General features: G+C 44.4%; 1 protein-coding gene across 4 annotated transcripts in view; it reads left to right on the top strand.

Moving 5' to 3' along the window:
* Nucleotides 1-16,059, top strand: part of Arhgap39 (Rho GTPase activating protein 39) — a 100,818-nt gene that overhangs the window by 49,175 nt on the left and 35,584 nt on the right. For all 4 annotated transcript variants that reach the window (XR_009058469.1, XM_057791577.1, XM_057791575.1 and 1 more), the window contains exon 2: nucleotides 3,159-3,325. Coding sequence is in view for 3 of the 4 variants with exons in the window: in XM_057791577.1 (XP_057647560.1) it covers nucleotides 3,240-3,325 (86 nt within the window). In the remaining variant the exon portion in view is untranslated. The remainder of the gene's footprint in view (nucleotides 1-3,158; nucleotides 3,326-16,059) is intronic.

The following is a 16,059-nucleotide window of genomic DNA, read 5'->3' as shown; positions in this document are numbered from 1 at the left end:
TCACAGAGATCTGCCTGCCTCTGCCTCCCAAGTGCTGGGATTAAAGGCGTGTGCCACCACCGCCCGGTTAAAGCTGGGATTTTTATATGAGGAGAACGTATGCATATGCCTTTCTGAGCCTGGGCTACCTAACTCAGTATATTTTTATTCTCCCCTTTCTTCTACAAACTTCATATTTTCATATTTCTTTACAACTGAGTAAACGGCATCGTATTCCACAGTGTACCACATTTTCATGATCCAGTCATTGGTTATCCGGCAAGCATTTAGGCTGGTTCCATTTTCTAGATTGTGATTAGAGCCACAGTGACCTTGAATTTGCAGGTGGTAGGATATAGAGCCCTTTGGGTCTATGCTTAGGTATGATGTAACTGGGTTGTACATTAGTTCTACTTTTAGCTTTCTGAGAAGCCTCCACAATGTTCAAAGTGGCTACAGTGATTCAAATTCTCACCAACTGTGGATGAGCATCCCTCTTTACTCACCTTTCACCAGTATTTCTTGTCTGTTGTTTTCTTATGACAGACTCTAAGATCAAATAGAATCTCAAAATATCATTAATTTGTTTCCCTAATGGATAAGGATATTGAACACCTGTAAATAGCTGTTTACTTACAGCTTGTATTTCTGGGGCTGTAGAGATGGCTTAGCTCTTAAGAGAATTTGCTCATTTTCCAGAAGGCTTGAGTTTAGTTTCCAACACTCATGTCAGGTGGCGCACAACTGTCTGTAATTCCTTCTCCAGGAGCTACAGCACCTCTGCCCTCCACAGGCACCTTTACACATACGCATAGTCACATGCACACACACATGCACACACACATAAGATTTAATAAAAATAAATATTTTTAAAAACAGTTTGCATTTCTTCTATTTAGAAAGTTCTTACCTATTCACATCTTGATGTGTTTTCCTACTTTTTTCTCTAGCAGTTTCGGAGTTTAGGTGTTATGTTGATATCTTTAATCCATTTAGAGTTGATTTTTGTGCAAAGTAAAAGAAAGACCTAGGGGCTGGAGAGATGGCTCAGTGGTTAAGAGCATTGCCTGCTCTTCCAAAGGTCCTGAGTTCAATTCCCGGCAACCACATGGTGGCTCACAACCATCTGTAAAGAGGTCTGGTGCCCTCTTCTGGCCTGCAGACATGCACACAGACAGAATATTGTATACATAATAAATAAATAAATAAATAAATATTTAAAAAAAAAAAAAAGACCTGGTATCATTCTTCTACATGTGTCTAGTTTTCCCAGAACTATTTGTTGAAGATATTCTTTTCTCCTGTCTGTAAAATTGATGGCTGTAGTTGCATGGCTTTGTGTCTGTGTCCTTAATTTTATTCTATTGATCACTGTGTCTGGTTTTCTGTTAACCCCATGCTGGTTTATCACTATAGCTCTTCATTACGGCTTGAAATCGGGTGTGGTGCTCTCCAGCAGTGTGCTTTTGCTTAGGACTGCTCTGGCTATCTGAGTTCTTCTGGGACTTGGTGGAGAGTATGAAGACAAAGCCCCAGTGATACTCTGTCTCATGGCTGTAGGCTTTGGTGTGCTGGGGCATGTGTAGAGAAAGGAGGAAGCATCTTCCTACAACTCTGTGAGCTTCCCCAGCCAGTACTATGGAAGCAGTGCCTTGACTGGAGACAGCATGCTATATCTGGTCCTGACCCTGTTGGTTCCGATTCTAATAGCAGCAACTGTTTCTGAACTTTGGAAGGAAACCCTAGTGTGTACATGTGTTCATGCTCACTGCAGGATAATTGGTGTGCACTTGGAGTATCCCTTCGTGTCCTTTGGCACAGGGCTGCTAGCATTGTCACAGTGGCCTCTGTGAATAGTTGTAGCCTCCATTGTAAGGAAGCCGTGGCTTAGGTAGATGCATGCGCTCTCCTTGAGAGAATACTGTTGAACCACCTTCTGGAGTGGGTGGCCGCTTCAGTCTAGCAGTGCAACCTAAGTGCTCTTTTTCTGTCACCTTGCCGGCACTTAGCAGTTCTTACCTTTCCTGTTTAGTGAGTTTGCTGGGTGCCTATATCATCTTATGTCTTTAATGAACACTTCTCTCAAGAATGAAACTGAACAAGCCGGGCGGTGGTGGCGCACGCCTTTAATCCCAGCACTCGGGAGGCAGAGGCAGGCGGATCTCTGTGAGTTCAAGACCAGCCTGGTCTACAAGAGCTAGTTCCAGGACAGGCTCCAAAACCACAGAGAAACCCTGTCTCGAAAAACCAAAAAAAAAAAAAAAAAAAAGAATGAAACTGAACCATTTCCATAATTGCTGTCTACTTTCTGCTGTGTCATCTGTGCTCCGCTATCTCTTTATCTGTAGGATTTTTGTATATGTTTAGTGTGCCTGTTTTCAGATGAGATATGCCATAGTGTGTATGTTCTTTGTAGCAAATGCTTCTCATTTTGAACTAGCCTTCCCCCCCCCCATCTTGGTTAGGATCTCACTTTGTAGCCCTGGCTGGCCTGAAACTCACTTTGTAAACCAGGGTGTCCTCTTACTCACAGAGATCTGCTTTTCTCTGTCTCCTGAGTGCTAGGATTAAGGCTTGGGCCACCATGTCTAGTTTTCTCTGGTTTTTCCTAAAAGCTCATTTTTTCAGCATTCACATTTACAGCATGGACTGCTTTATATCTTGAACATAGGGTCAAGGGTCCCTTTCCAAGTGTCTCTAGTAAGCTCAGTATGTCTATGAGAGAGCCTGTTCACTGCCATGGGAAATCTATGTGTGTCTCACATGTCCAAGGCTCCGCTCTGCATGGGGCATACATAGCCTGTGTTTTGTGTCTGTTTTACTCAACTTCATCTCCACAACATCCCCTTATGTGGTAGCATCCAGAGCTTGGGGTCCAGATGTCATGCACAAGCGAGGCCTGGGTAGTCCAATGCATCCTCTAGCTTTGCAGTTCTTCAGGTTCATGTGCCCCTACCCTGGCCCAAGTAGAATCTCAGCAATGGGAGTTAACCAGCAGGTCCTCCCTCTGTTATAAGAGAAGATGACTGGGTACTAAGAGCACTTCCCTGGGAGGTTTGAAGCTTGGGGATTGCTTTCCATTTGAGCCAGCTGCCTTCTGTAAGTCCATGTTTGTGGTGTGGGCCATCACCTGATGCCCGAATTTTCCATCAGTGCTTAGCCACTTCTTTTCTCCCTAGTGTGGCCTCTTCCTGTCTGATACTGAAAGAGGCAACCTGATGGTCCTCTGACAACTATTCACCTCAACACTAAGGAAGCAGATGGCAATGTCACAGACACAGGATTATGAATGCAGAAGCCACCATGTCGATGAGCAGGAGCCCAGGATTCCAGGTTCAAGCACCAGGTAAGAAGGCAGTGTCCACTCCTGATGAATTGCCCAGTCCCTGGGAAAGTGGGAAGGAACCGCCCTCCACAGAAAAGGTAGTGTGACTCCAGGGCTCTTGGCAGACCCCTGGTAGTTCTCCCACTCATGTCTATGGGGCTGCCTGCTTTCACGCGCCTTCCTTCTCTCAGGGCCTCACCCGTGCTTGCTCTTCTTTCTGTTTCTGTAGTCCACTGTTCTCAGCACAGCCCCTCACTGCAGCATACCTGCACACTTGGTAGAGGCTGGGGCATGCCTCCTCAGAAACTTTGATGGACATATGAACTGGGCCAGATTTTGCTGCCACTCTGGGCATCAATCCATATGAACCCTAGTAGTCATACCTCATTTATTTTATATTTTTCTTTTTCTTTTTCTTTTCTTTTCTTTTCTTTTCTTTTCTTTTCTTTTCTTTTCTTTTCTTTTCTTTTCTTTTCTTTTCTTTTCTTTTCGAGACAGGGTTTCTCTGTAACAGTCCTGGCTGTCCTGGAGCTCACTCTACAGACCAGACTGGCCTCAACTCACAGAGATCTGCCTGCCTCTGTCTCCTGAGTGCTGGGATTAAAGGTGTGCACCACCACCGCCTAGCTTAATTTTTAGCTTTTTTTTTTTTTTTGGTTTTTCGAGACAGGGTTTCTCTGTGGTTTTGGAGCCTGTCCTGGAACTAGCTCTTGTAGACCAGGCTGGTCTCAAACTCACAGAGATCCGCCTGCCTCTGCCTCCCGAGTGCTGGGATTAAAGGCGTGCTGCCACCACCGCCCGGCTAATTTTTAGCTTTTTATCTGGAAGTAATTCCACATTTATAGGAGAGAGAGAGAGATTAGTCCCAAGAATATCATGGGTTCTTGCTCTGAGTTGTTAGCTGCCCATCCTTTCTGAGTTAGTTTTGGACAGGCCACATGTGTTCTGCTTTAGGCTTTTCAGGTGAGTCACATAACTAGGACACATGACAGACCAGATCTGATGTTGACCCAAGGCTTTGATTACCTCTGCCACCTTGAACCATAGTGCCAATTTCCTATTGTATTTATAGCCCTTTCTACACCTGTATAGTACAGAATTCCTCAGCCAGTTGTGCCTGCCTCTGCCTTCTGACTCTCCTTAACGTTTATAACCTAGTTGTTTTCCACAGCCTTTCTATGGCTTTTGTTCCCTTAACCAAAATAAAAGTAACTTTGGACTCATCTGGTTAAAGTAGTTACGTAACATACACAGAACTCTAGGTTGAATCACTAGTACTGTGTAGAATGGGCATAGTGGTGCGGGCCTGTAATCCAGTACTTGGAAAGTGGAAACAGGAGGATCAGAAAGTCAAGGTCATCTTCAAATGGAAAGTTTGAGGCCAGCCTGGGATACGTAAGACTGTCTCAAGAAACAAACAGACAAAAAAACAAACAAAAAAACCCCAAAAAACAGTGGGTGGGAAATGGCTTAGCAGTTAAGCGCACTGGCTGCTCTTCCGGAGTCAATTCCTAGCACCCACATGACTGCTCACAACTATCTATGACTCCAGTTCCAGAGGATACAAAGCTGTCTTCTGGGCTCTGCAGGCACTGCACACAGACAGTGCACAGGCATATTTAAACAAAATACCCATAGACATAAAAATAAAATTAATAAACAACAACAAATTGTTGGCTAATGTGTATACCCACCACAATCAACCAGCCCTTTACAGAGCTCAGTCAAGCATCTGCTGAGAAGGTTGGGTCTTTGTGCAGGTTAGGTTAGGCCTCTGACAGTAGACCAGTATGATCTCCTATATGTGTCACAGTTGATTTTGAGACTTTCTTTTAGTTTTTACTTAGTTTTCCAAAACCAGGATTTGTTGTTTTTGTTTGTGCTGTGAGTTAAATGCAGGGCCTTACGGATGCTAAACAAGTGAGTCATCCCCAGTCCCGCAGATTGCTTCAATCTGGAGTCTACTCTTGAATATGGTGTGAAGTGTTGATTTGACTTTAGGACTCCACATCTGACCCCAATTTTTTTTCTTTTCTTTTTAAAAGATCCCTCTCTGCCAAAAGAGGGCACCAAATCTTATTACAGATGGTTGTAAACTACCACATGGTTGCTGGGAATTGAACTCAGGACCTCAGGAAGTGCAGCCAGTGCTCTTAACTTCTGAGCCATCTCTCCAACCCCCCCCCTTTTTCTTTTGAGACAGGGTTTCTGTGTGTAATCCTGGCTGTCCTGGAATTCACTCTGTAGACCAGGCTGACCTTCAGTTGAAGGAGACCTGCCTGCCTCTACCTCTGGAGTGCTGAAATTATGATGTGTGTCATTATGGTCAGCTGTGACCCAGTTTCTTGCTACCTTATTAAAGATTGCCGTCACCCTATGTGATCCTGTCCTGAGAGTTTTACTGCACTGGGGATGCTTTAGCTAACCCATGTGCTTCCATTGACTTCTTTATTTGGTTTTTGGGATGGTTTTTTGAAACAGACTCTCTTTGTGTAACCCTGGTTGACCTTGAACTCACAGACATCTACCTACCTATGCCTTCTGAGAGCTGGAACTAAAGGTGTACATCACCATTTGACACGTGCCAACTACACTTCATGATGGTGGCTGTTCTGCTGCTTCCAGGCCTCCCCAGTTCTCACTGTTTACTCTTGCTCACATGACAGTCTAGGTAGGCAGAGTTCGTCCCATAGCAGTGTCTCAAGTGTCCCTATTGCACATAGTGTACAGAGGACCCTGCCAGTAAGCAATGCCACTGAGAACCCTAGACCTGGGCCATGCAGTGTGGATACGCTCATACACCACAAGGGTTCCTGGTGGCTACATTGTCTGTGTGTCCAGCTTGCCTGTGGCACCAGATATCTTTGTTGTGCTCATTATTAGTCCCTTCTCACATGACTCCCTGCTCTAGCCAGAGAACTCACCCTAGTCAGGTGGTCCATTGCCCATGGATTCCATGTCTGTCTTCATATTCCTGATGAAACAGAGCTTCCCGCCACTCAGTCTGCTCTACTGCAATGTCTTCTGCTAAGCAGGCTGCTTTGGCTTTTCTGGTGTGCAGGCTCCTGCTCACTGTGGAGAACAGTGCCTGTTGGAGACACCGTAGAGCTTGCCTCATCCGGGTGTGTGCTCCCGTGCAGGTTGTGTTAGTTTGGGGGAGTTTTCTTGGCAAATATGTTAGATATCATGTCACTTTCCCTGGAGTTTTGTGTACTGGTGAAGAAGCCCTCTCCTGCTTCATGACTCTTCTTTGAAGGTTTTGAAGCTTTTTTACATTCCTTATCAATCTATGTGGATCTACATTTTTTTTTTTTCTACCAACATCCAGCAATCCTGGCTGGAGTCTTGCCTTATTAATCTGAAATCTTCCATCTCTCCAGTCTGTAGATCCATCATTAATCCACCTGCCCCAATCCCAGCCTAAAGGTACCCTATGAAAAGGTGTTCTGTTGGGATTTTAGCTGGAAGTAGACTGAAATGCAATTCTTTTTCTTGTTGTTCTTACTGGTTTGGTTTTGTTTTCTTTTTTGGTTTCTCCATGATAGCCCTGGCTATCCTGGAATTCACTTTGTAGGCCAGACTAGCACAAATTCAGAAATCCGCCTGCCTCTGCCTCTGAAGTGCTGGGATTAAAGGTGTGTACCACCAGCTGAAATGCAGTTCTTTAGGGAGCCCTACCAGAAAGTGGGGTTAACTTGAGCCTCTCAGTCACTTCAGCCTTATGGAAATAATGCTATCTCCTAACTACCTTTCTCATTGCTGGGTTTGGATCTTTCAGATGCTTGTTTGTTGTGGGTTTTTGTTTTGTTTTTTGAGACATTTTCACTCCATAGCTCAGGATGCCCTGGAATGTGCAGTTCTCCTGCCTGAGGAGTGCTGGGAGCGCAGGCCTGTTCTACCACACTCAGCTTGGCGCTAGAATGAGGACTTTTGGTCTGGCACATGCTACATGCACTTTGCTGTTGAACTAAATTCCATCTTTATTGCCCATACTTTTTTCTTTTTTCTTTTTGGTTTTTCTAGACAGGGTTTCTCTGTGTAACAGCCCTGGCTGTCCTGGAACCTGCTTTCTAGACCAGGCTGGCTTGGAACTCACTCAGCAGCTAAGACCCAAAATAATCACACAGAAACTATATTATTTGAAACACTGCTTGGCCTATTAGCTCTAGCTTCTTATTGGCTAATTCTTTTTTTTTTTTCATTGATTTTTATTGAGCTCTACATTTTTCTTTGTTCCTCTCCCTGCCTCTCCCCTGCCCTTCAACCCTCTCCCAAGGTCCCCATGCTCCCAATTTACTCAGGAGATCTTGCCTTTTTCTACTTCCCATGTAGATTAGATCTATGTATGTCTCTCTTAAGGTCCTCATTGTTGTTTAGGTTCTCTAGGATTGTGATTTGTGGGCTGGTTGCTTTATGTTTAAAAACCACTAGTAATCTGTGTATCACCACATGGCTGTGGTTTACCAGGTAAAGTTCCCAGTGTCTGTCTCTGGCGGGGCTACATGATTTCTCCTGACTCTACCTCCTTTCTCCCAGCATTCAGTTTAGTTTTCCCCACCTATGTAAGTTCTGCTCTTTCAACAGGCCAAGACAGTTTCTTTATTAACCAATGGTATTCACAGCATACAGAGGGGACTCCCACATCAGCCTTTCTTGTTCCTTCAGGAGATATTTGTTTGGACAAATCATTGCTATAAGTCTCTCTAAGGCAAGAACTAAAGAATACTGCACCCACAGAGCCAGAATACTCCCATCCCAATACCTGGGGCTGCTGAGAGGGGGCCTGTTCTCCGCTATGCCATTAGGACCTTTGGTGTTCATTGCCCTTATTCCAACTTGTGATTGCCATCTTTATCATTCCTCCTTAGATAAAAGATGGCTTATTTTTCCATGGCAATCAGTTTTAAACATTATTGCCAAAGAAACATTGCCCACTATATCTCCAGTTGAGTTAGTAAGAGGCTTTAAACATTGGTGTCTCCCTGTTGCCTATGGGGTTGAGTCCTCGCTGACTGTGAAGCACTGTCAGCAGTGCTCAGACAGCTAACAGGTTTTCCTTACCTACTTAACTTGCTACAGAATGTCTGTTACACCTGACTTCAACCCTGTGAGCAGGCTGTTTTCCTTAGTTCATGGTGCCCCCTCCCAACTTGCCCATAAAGCCTACACAGATCTGTGGCCCCTTGCTGGGTCCCTCCCTTTCCTCAGGGTCCACATAGTCCATGGGGTTTCCCAGACTTGGTTCTCCTTTTTTCTGAAACCACGAACTGTGGACATCTTTAGATCCCACCCACGCCTAGCTTTGAATGTCTGTTCCTGGGCTCCCCACCCTAATCTACCTTTTATTTTCTGAGTTCTTGATTGAATGTTGCCCCCCGGGAGATGCCAGGAATGTTCCTGAAGGGCTAGGTTTCTGCCCACATGCACAGGAGTGCACTGCAAAGGGAATAAAACCCCATTCTTTGTTGAGGGAGGATTATTGAATTGCATTCATTTGAAAGGGCTTTTTAAACAAAACCAAGACTTATAATTGTTTCTTTTAGGGATTAAGAGATTGTTCTGTGCTTAATAACTTTCTTTTATCATCCAAGAAGATTCTTTGGAGAGTACCCTAGCTTTGATAAAATCTAGTATAGGTTAAGAAGGTTGGTGGGGAGAGATCCCTCAGAGGAAAGAGGTGCCCTGAGGCCTTTCAAAGCATCACTGGAGAAAGACTGCTGACACTGTGGGACACAGTGCTCCTGCTGTTTGTCCTTAGCCATTGTCAGTGGGTATATCAAGTTCTGTCCCCTGGATCTATGTGGCCCTGATTCTCATAACCACTCAGGCCAAAAATCTTGCTTCCCCTTCCCCGCCCCTCTTACCTGTCAGTTTCTCTACTTTAACAATTTTTTCATCTATCTAGAAATTACAGCCCTGTTCCCTATTTGAAGCTGTAAAGGGACAGCTCTGGTCTGTCTCTGGCCAGCCCAGGGGTTAACATTGCTAGAGTCCTACAGCCCCTTCATCTGGCTGTAGGCAGGTTTCACCTAAAAATTTGCCAAACACTGCTCCTCCTCCCACTCTACATGCACAACCTGGCAGCAGCTTGTGAGTCGTTCCTGTCCACTGAGATCCTAGCTAGAGGCTGCTCATTGATGCTCAGGACTCCCGATCCTGGGAGTGAGGCCCACCCTCCTGGGTGGTAGTCAAGTTAGTTGGTGTGTATATTGTGTGAGGCGTGCGTAGCTTAGGCATGCGCTGCCACCAGGGTCTCTGGCCTTACCTTCAGTTTTTATGTCAAGAGCCCTACAGGGAGCAGCTACTGTCTCTCATGTCTAGCCCTGTTCGTTTGTTTCTTTTTTTTCTGAGAGAGTTTCTCTGTATAACAATTCTGGCTGTCCTGGAACTTGCTCTGTAGACCAAGCTGGACTCAAACTCATAGAGATATCCGCCTGCCTCTGCCTCCCGAGTGCTGGGCTTAAAGGCGTGCGCACCACTGCCCGGCTTGCTCTCATGTCTATCCCTGCCTCTGCCTCCCGAGTGCTGGGCTTAAAGGCATGCCATCACCGCCCAGCTCTCTCTCATATTTAGCCCCTTTTATGGCAGTTGTGATGACCTCTGCTTTTTCCCAGGACCCTTCCACTGTGTGCTGTGTGCCCTGACTGGGTTCACAACTTCTTACTGTGAGCTCTTGAGCATCAGGAGCTGGTAGTGATTCCCATGTCCTGTTGTCTCAGCTACCATCTCCTACAGCAGAACAGTGGTACCAGGGCTTTTGCCACACCAGGATTCCAGGACTGTTTGATGGTTGCCACCTCTTTGGCATGTGTGGCACCTTTCATGATTTGAGTTTGCGTTTTCCTGAGTTCCATTTCCTGGCCATGACAAGTACCTTTTCCGTGGAGACTTCGGTGCTTAGAATTTGTAGTGATTTGTAATTTTCTAGAAAGCTCAGCTCCTGTTTTAAATATATCTGTTCATTCCCTCCTCTTCTAGATGTTTTGACTGACATGTTAGTCCCTGGCCACCTACCCACCCTCTCTGCCTGCTGCTGCGATTTCCTCTGGCCGGTTTGCTCTGAGTCTGTTCTTTCTTCTTTATGAATAAGCACTTTGTTGCAGCTCCATTTCTGTTGCAGAGATAAGATACCCTGACAGAAAACAACTTCGGTCCAGAATGGCAGCCCATGCCTTTATTTCTAGTATTCAGACGGTAGAGGCAAGCCTTTGTGGGGAAGTCAAGACAGGAACTTGAAAAAGCTAGTAATATTACATCTACAGCCCAGGGTAGAAAAATTAATGCATGCATGCTCATTTGCTTTGCTTGTGCTAAGCTACTTACTTCTCGTACACAGTTCAGGACCCTCTCTCTGCTTAGGAAATGGTCCTTCCTCCCACAGTGGGCTAGTGTTCCTGTATCAGTTAACTTAATTAAAACGATCCCCAACACCAGACATGCTCACAGACCACTCCAGACAATTGAGACTCTCTCCCCAGGTGACTAGATTGTGTCCGATTGACAAGTAAAACTATCAGCACACTTTTAATCCCAAGCAGAGGCAGAGGCAAGGCAAGCACTTGTATACTGGACTACATAGTATATTCCAGATCAGCCAGAGCTACACAGGGAGACTGTGTCTCAAAAACCAAGAACAACAACAACAAAACCACCCATATAGCATGTTCATCCTGGTGATCGATTGACTGATTGATTGATGGATTGATGGTGGTGGTTTCATATTACCCATACTGGCCTTGAACTCTTGAACTAAGCACTCCTTAAACCACAGCCTCCCAAATAGCTAAACCACAAGTATGTGCACTGTGCACAGATATTTCAGCAATTTGGTTTTAACTTAGTTGTTCCAGTTAACCCTCTCTATATTTTCCTGTAGATACCTACATCTTACCATGGTTCTCACAGTTAGCATGTGCTAACCATGCTACAGGTGCCTGGAGATCTATATTGTGAATCCGTTTCTTATCTCCTAGTTTTTGGTCAGCTCTTAACTTCTACATGATTGTTCATGATTTTGTTGAATACCCATCCTTGTAGAGATGAGTAGAATTGTTAATTGCAGCTGTCCTTTATGGTAGCCCTGCTAGGGAGAATGTGTGCTGTCTCCAGACTGATCTGCTTACCTTGTGCCTGCCTAGTAGTTACTGCCCTGTGCCATGGCAGGCTCTGCATTATACTCCTCCAGCCTATGGGTCAGGAATTGCCAGGCATCTGGAACAAACTCAGTGTAAGTCTTAAATATCCAGCTGGGTGGTGGTAGTACACAACTTCAATCCCAGTACTCCGAAGGCAGAGGCAGGCGGATCTTTGAGTTTGAGGCCAGCTTGGTCTATGGAGCAAGTTCTAACTACACAGGGAACCCCCCCCCAAAAAAAAAAAACAAAAAAAGAGACTTTAATATTTTTAATATTTATATTAGCTATAGTTTTATAGCCATTGCCCAATGTTGAAGGAAATATTTGCTTCCTGGCCTGAGAAGTCCCCATCCCAATTCCCCATGATAAGCATGATAAGATGTCTCCAACTGGGACTACATCTTGGGCCCTAAACCTCTGACACTAGTTCCATCCCCACACTGATATAGAAGAGGCAGACTAGGGAGACCAGAAGACGTACTATATTGATAGATGTTTTTGTCCTGCCCAGTCCCACAGCCATTCAGTCCCAAAGAAACACACAGAGGCTTACATTAATTATAAACTGATTGTCCTCTTAGCTCAGGCTTTCTTATTAACTCTTGTAACTTACATTAACCCATAATTCTTGTCTGTATTAACCACATGGCTTGATATCTTTTATCAGTGAGGCATTTTCATGTTGCTTCCTCTGTGTCTGGGTGATGACTGCAGACTGAGCCTTTCCTCTTCCCAGAATTCTCCTGTTCTGGTCGCCCCACATATACTTTTTGCCTCACTACTGGCCAATCAGCATTTTATTAAACCAGTATAACTGACAAATCTGTACAGGGTACAAGATCATTGTCCCACAGCACCCTTGAGGTTGAAAAGAGCATTCTGCCTTACATAGTGTATTGTGGGAGCTAGAGATGGTTCTGGGCAGTGGGTAGGACCACTGTGAACTTTGGCATAGAAACCATTGTATAGAAGGTTGAGAAGAAGACCCGTATTACCACCATGGCTGACTGGGTAAATATATAGGGTCTAATGTCATGTACAAGAATCCAGCTGGTCTGCATTGATGCAAAGACACTCAGCAGAGGCCTTGACCCTTTTTGCAGTGTTGAGCTGGGGAGAGAAGGTGGATCACAAAGTCCTACATTAAAATTCTGAACTTCAATCTGCACGAGACAGAGAAGAGAGATCTGGGAATGGTACCCACTTTGGATACCTTGAAGTCTACCCTCAGTGATACCCCTCTTTCAACAGAGCCACACCCTAATCCTTCCTAGTACTAATAGTTCTACCTGCTGGGAACCAAGCATTCAAATACATGAGGCTTTGGGGGCCATGCCCATTCAAACCATCACATTCCCTCCCTGAACCACATAGGCTTGTAACCATATCAAAATGGAAACTGCATTTAGTCCAACTTTAAAAGTCCCGATAGTCTTTCACAGTCTCAACAGTTTTAAATGTTCAAAATTTCTTTTGAGACTCAAGGCAATCTCTTAAATGTAGCCCCCTACAAATCAAAAATAAAAACCAGGTCATATACTTTGAACATATAATGTCATAGAATATACATAACCATCCCAAAAGGGAGGAAAGAGAGGGTATAGTGAGCAAATCCTGGACCAAAACAAGACACACATTAGGGCAAACTGCAAGTCCTCTGCCCAGTGTCTGATGTCAAGAGCTTAGATGGCTCTGCCCTTCCTGCTTTGCTGACTGCAGCACATTTCTCTCTCTCTTGGGCTGGTTACACTCCCTGTCTGCAGCTTTCCTTGGCAAAAGTCTCATGACTCTGCCATTTCCAACATCTCTCACAGCTTCACACAGTGGCCTCTCAGGGCTTTCATGTAGGAACTCCTTGCTACATGCTTGGCCTCAGTGACTTTCCTTAACCATGGAGGGAGATTTTACAGCTACTTTACTCATGTGTCCTTCATGTCTCTAAAGAGACCACTATATGGGAAAGTTCTACTCCTCTCAACAGGGGAGCCTGTCCCCACCTTGAGTTATATTTCCATAAGCTGTGATTTGTTGTTGATTCAAAGAAACAGGAAATTCTGCAGGACTTTCCTACAAGTTGCAGGGTTAGCTGGACAGATAGAGTGAGGGGCATCACTGTCTTTATTCCATTTCCAATCTAGCTTCTCCTTATCTCTTTCAGCACAAGCCTTGGCCTCAACATTACATTTCCTGGTGCTTTTCTTCTCAAACTGTACATTTTTAATTTCTTTTTGCCCTGCTTTCTCTTTTTCACCATGCACAGAGCCAATAAATCTTCTCAGTGAAAGAAATTCATGCATTAGTTTTTAATTCAGCCTCAGGCAAATTTTTAGGACAAGGGCAGAAAGCAAACACATTCTTTGCCAAAATGTCACCAGTCTCTAATAGTTTTTACTTCTGAAACTCCTAAGTGGGGCCCCATAGTCCACAGTGCTCTCAACCCCACTGTCTTCCCAGCTCCTGCTAGAATGACCTGTTAAGTCCCACTTACCGCATTGAACCACTTTCCTAGTCCAAAATCCCAAAGTCTTCCATGTTCCTCCAAACAATAGCATGGTCAGGGCTGTCATAGCAATAGTCCACTCCCTGGTACCAACTTCTGTCTTAGTTACTTTTTAATTGCTGCGAAGAGAGATCATTACCAAGGCAACCATAGAAGAGTTTGTCAGGAACTTACATTTTCAGAGGGTGAGTCCGTGACTATCATGGAGAAGAATATGGTGGTAGGTGGACAGAGGCAGGCATGGCACTGGAGCATAACTGAGAGCTTACTTATACGCTGATCCACAAGCGTGAAGCAGGGGGCAGGGGGCATGGGGGGCTAACTGGGAATGGTGTGGGCTTTTGAAACCTTAGATTCTACCTACGAGGACACAAGTCCATACTACTAATCTTTCCCAAATAGTTCCACCAACTGGGGACCAGTTGTTCAAGCATGAGCCTATGGGGGCCATTCTCATTCACAGTGGTATATAGCTGTTGGCTAAGAACATGAGAGTTCTGCATTGTATCTGGAGGGTAGAGCCTTTAGTGGGAGAAGAGAGGGAGACAGGCCAGTGTGGTGTCCAATACACAAGAAAAGGCTTTTCAAGTGATTTACAGGAACAGATTCCCAGTGCAAACATTGGAATGCTGGGTGTAAAACACTTAAGTTGAAGAATGTGGGAGCTGGAAGACAGGGGCCCTAAAGAGTAACTGCAGAGAGTTGAACAGGCGTCAGCATTTGGACACAGCCAAAGAAGAGTATGCTGAGAATCACAGCACACAGGCCCTTAGACCTGGATTGATAGCCCTTGGGTAGATGTCAGTGCCACAAAGATGTCTTTGTTCTCTATGAGTCAATCAGATTTCACAAAGATACCAACAGGGTTGTGTATAGAAGTTGGTGGGCCAATTCTAAAATTCATGAGGAATTAAAAACAGGTTAATAATAGCCAAGAACTAGGACTAGCAGGATATCTTAGTAGGTAAAGGTACCTACTGCCAAGCCTGAGTTTGATCCCAGGGACTCACGTAGTGGAAGGATAGAACCAGTTCTTATAAATTGTTCTCTGACTTCTGAACACACACCCAAATACATACATACATACATGCATACTAAATAAATACGGATGTAATCTTAAAAGTTTTTAAAAGAATAGCCAAGAACTAGGGACAGTGGCACACATCTGTTTGGAAGGTTGAAGCAAAAGGATTGTGAATTTAAGGCTAGATTGGACTGTGTAGTAAGTCTCTTTGAAAAGGGGTAATAGGCCAGGCAGTGGTGGCTCATGCCTTTAATCCCAGCACTTGGGAGGCAGAGGCAAGCCAGTCTTTGTGAGTTCGAGACCAGCCTGGTCTACAGCACAAGTTCCAGGACAGGCTCCAAAGCTACAGAGAAGCCCTGTCTCAAAAAAACAAAAACAAACAAAATATAAAAAGGGGGCGGGTAATAGAAGGTGAGGCATAGCTCAGAGACGGAACCAATACATACTTACTACATGCAAAGATCCGGGTTCATCTCTAACAATAGAAAGAAAAAAAGAGAAAATAGGAGAAAAAATATCAACCATAGTACAAGATTGTTGATTTTGCTAAGCTCCTCTAATAAAGGCTCAGAGAGCTAGGCTGATCCACAAAGCCAGATGCGATCTCAGACAGAAATGTTCACCTGTAAACCTGGACCTGGTAGTGCTGCTCTTGTCCATCACGGGGCCGGGGGTGGTACTTCTGGTTCTTAAACCAGAAAGAAATAGGATTTATAAATCCAACTAATTAAGATTAAAACTTGTTTTTTTCGAAAGACAAAAGAATAAAAACACAAATCACAAAGTAGGTCCTCCTGACACATCATTGAGTGTCTATTTAGAACACGTGTTTAAAATAAAGCTCCTGTGGATCACTAAGAAACCAAGAAAAGTTATGTTCCTTGTGAGTTTTTCAGGAATTTGAGAAAAGTGTTTGACTATGTTAGTAATAGCAAAAAATAAATAAATAAAACACACATGTAGAAATCATTGCTGTATTTTTACATTTGAAATTTTTCTTTATAAAGTCTGAAAAAAGAGCAGATCATTTTAAAAGGGAAACAGGCATGGACTGAGAAACTGGCTCTGGTGGTGAAGCGAGGACCTGAGTTCAGAT

Source organism: Chionomys nivalis, chromosome 17 (assembly GCF_950005125.1).
Source record: "Chionomys nivalis chromosome 17, mChiNiv1.1, whole genome shotgun sequence".
Classification (NCBI taxonomy): Eukaryota; Metazoa; Chordata; class Mammalia; order Rodentia; family Cricetidae; genus Chionomys; species Chionomys nivalis.
The sequence above is the reverse complement of the archived record's forward strand: the minus strand, read 5'-3'. Positions and strand labels throughout refer to the sequence as shown.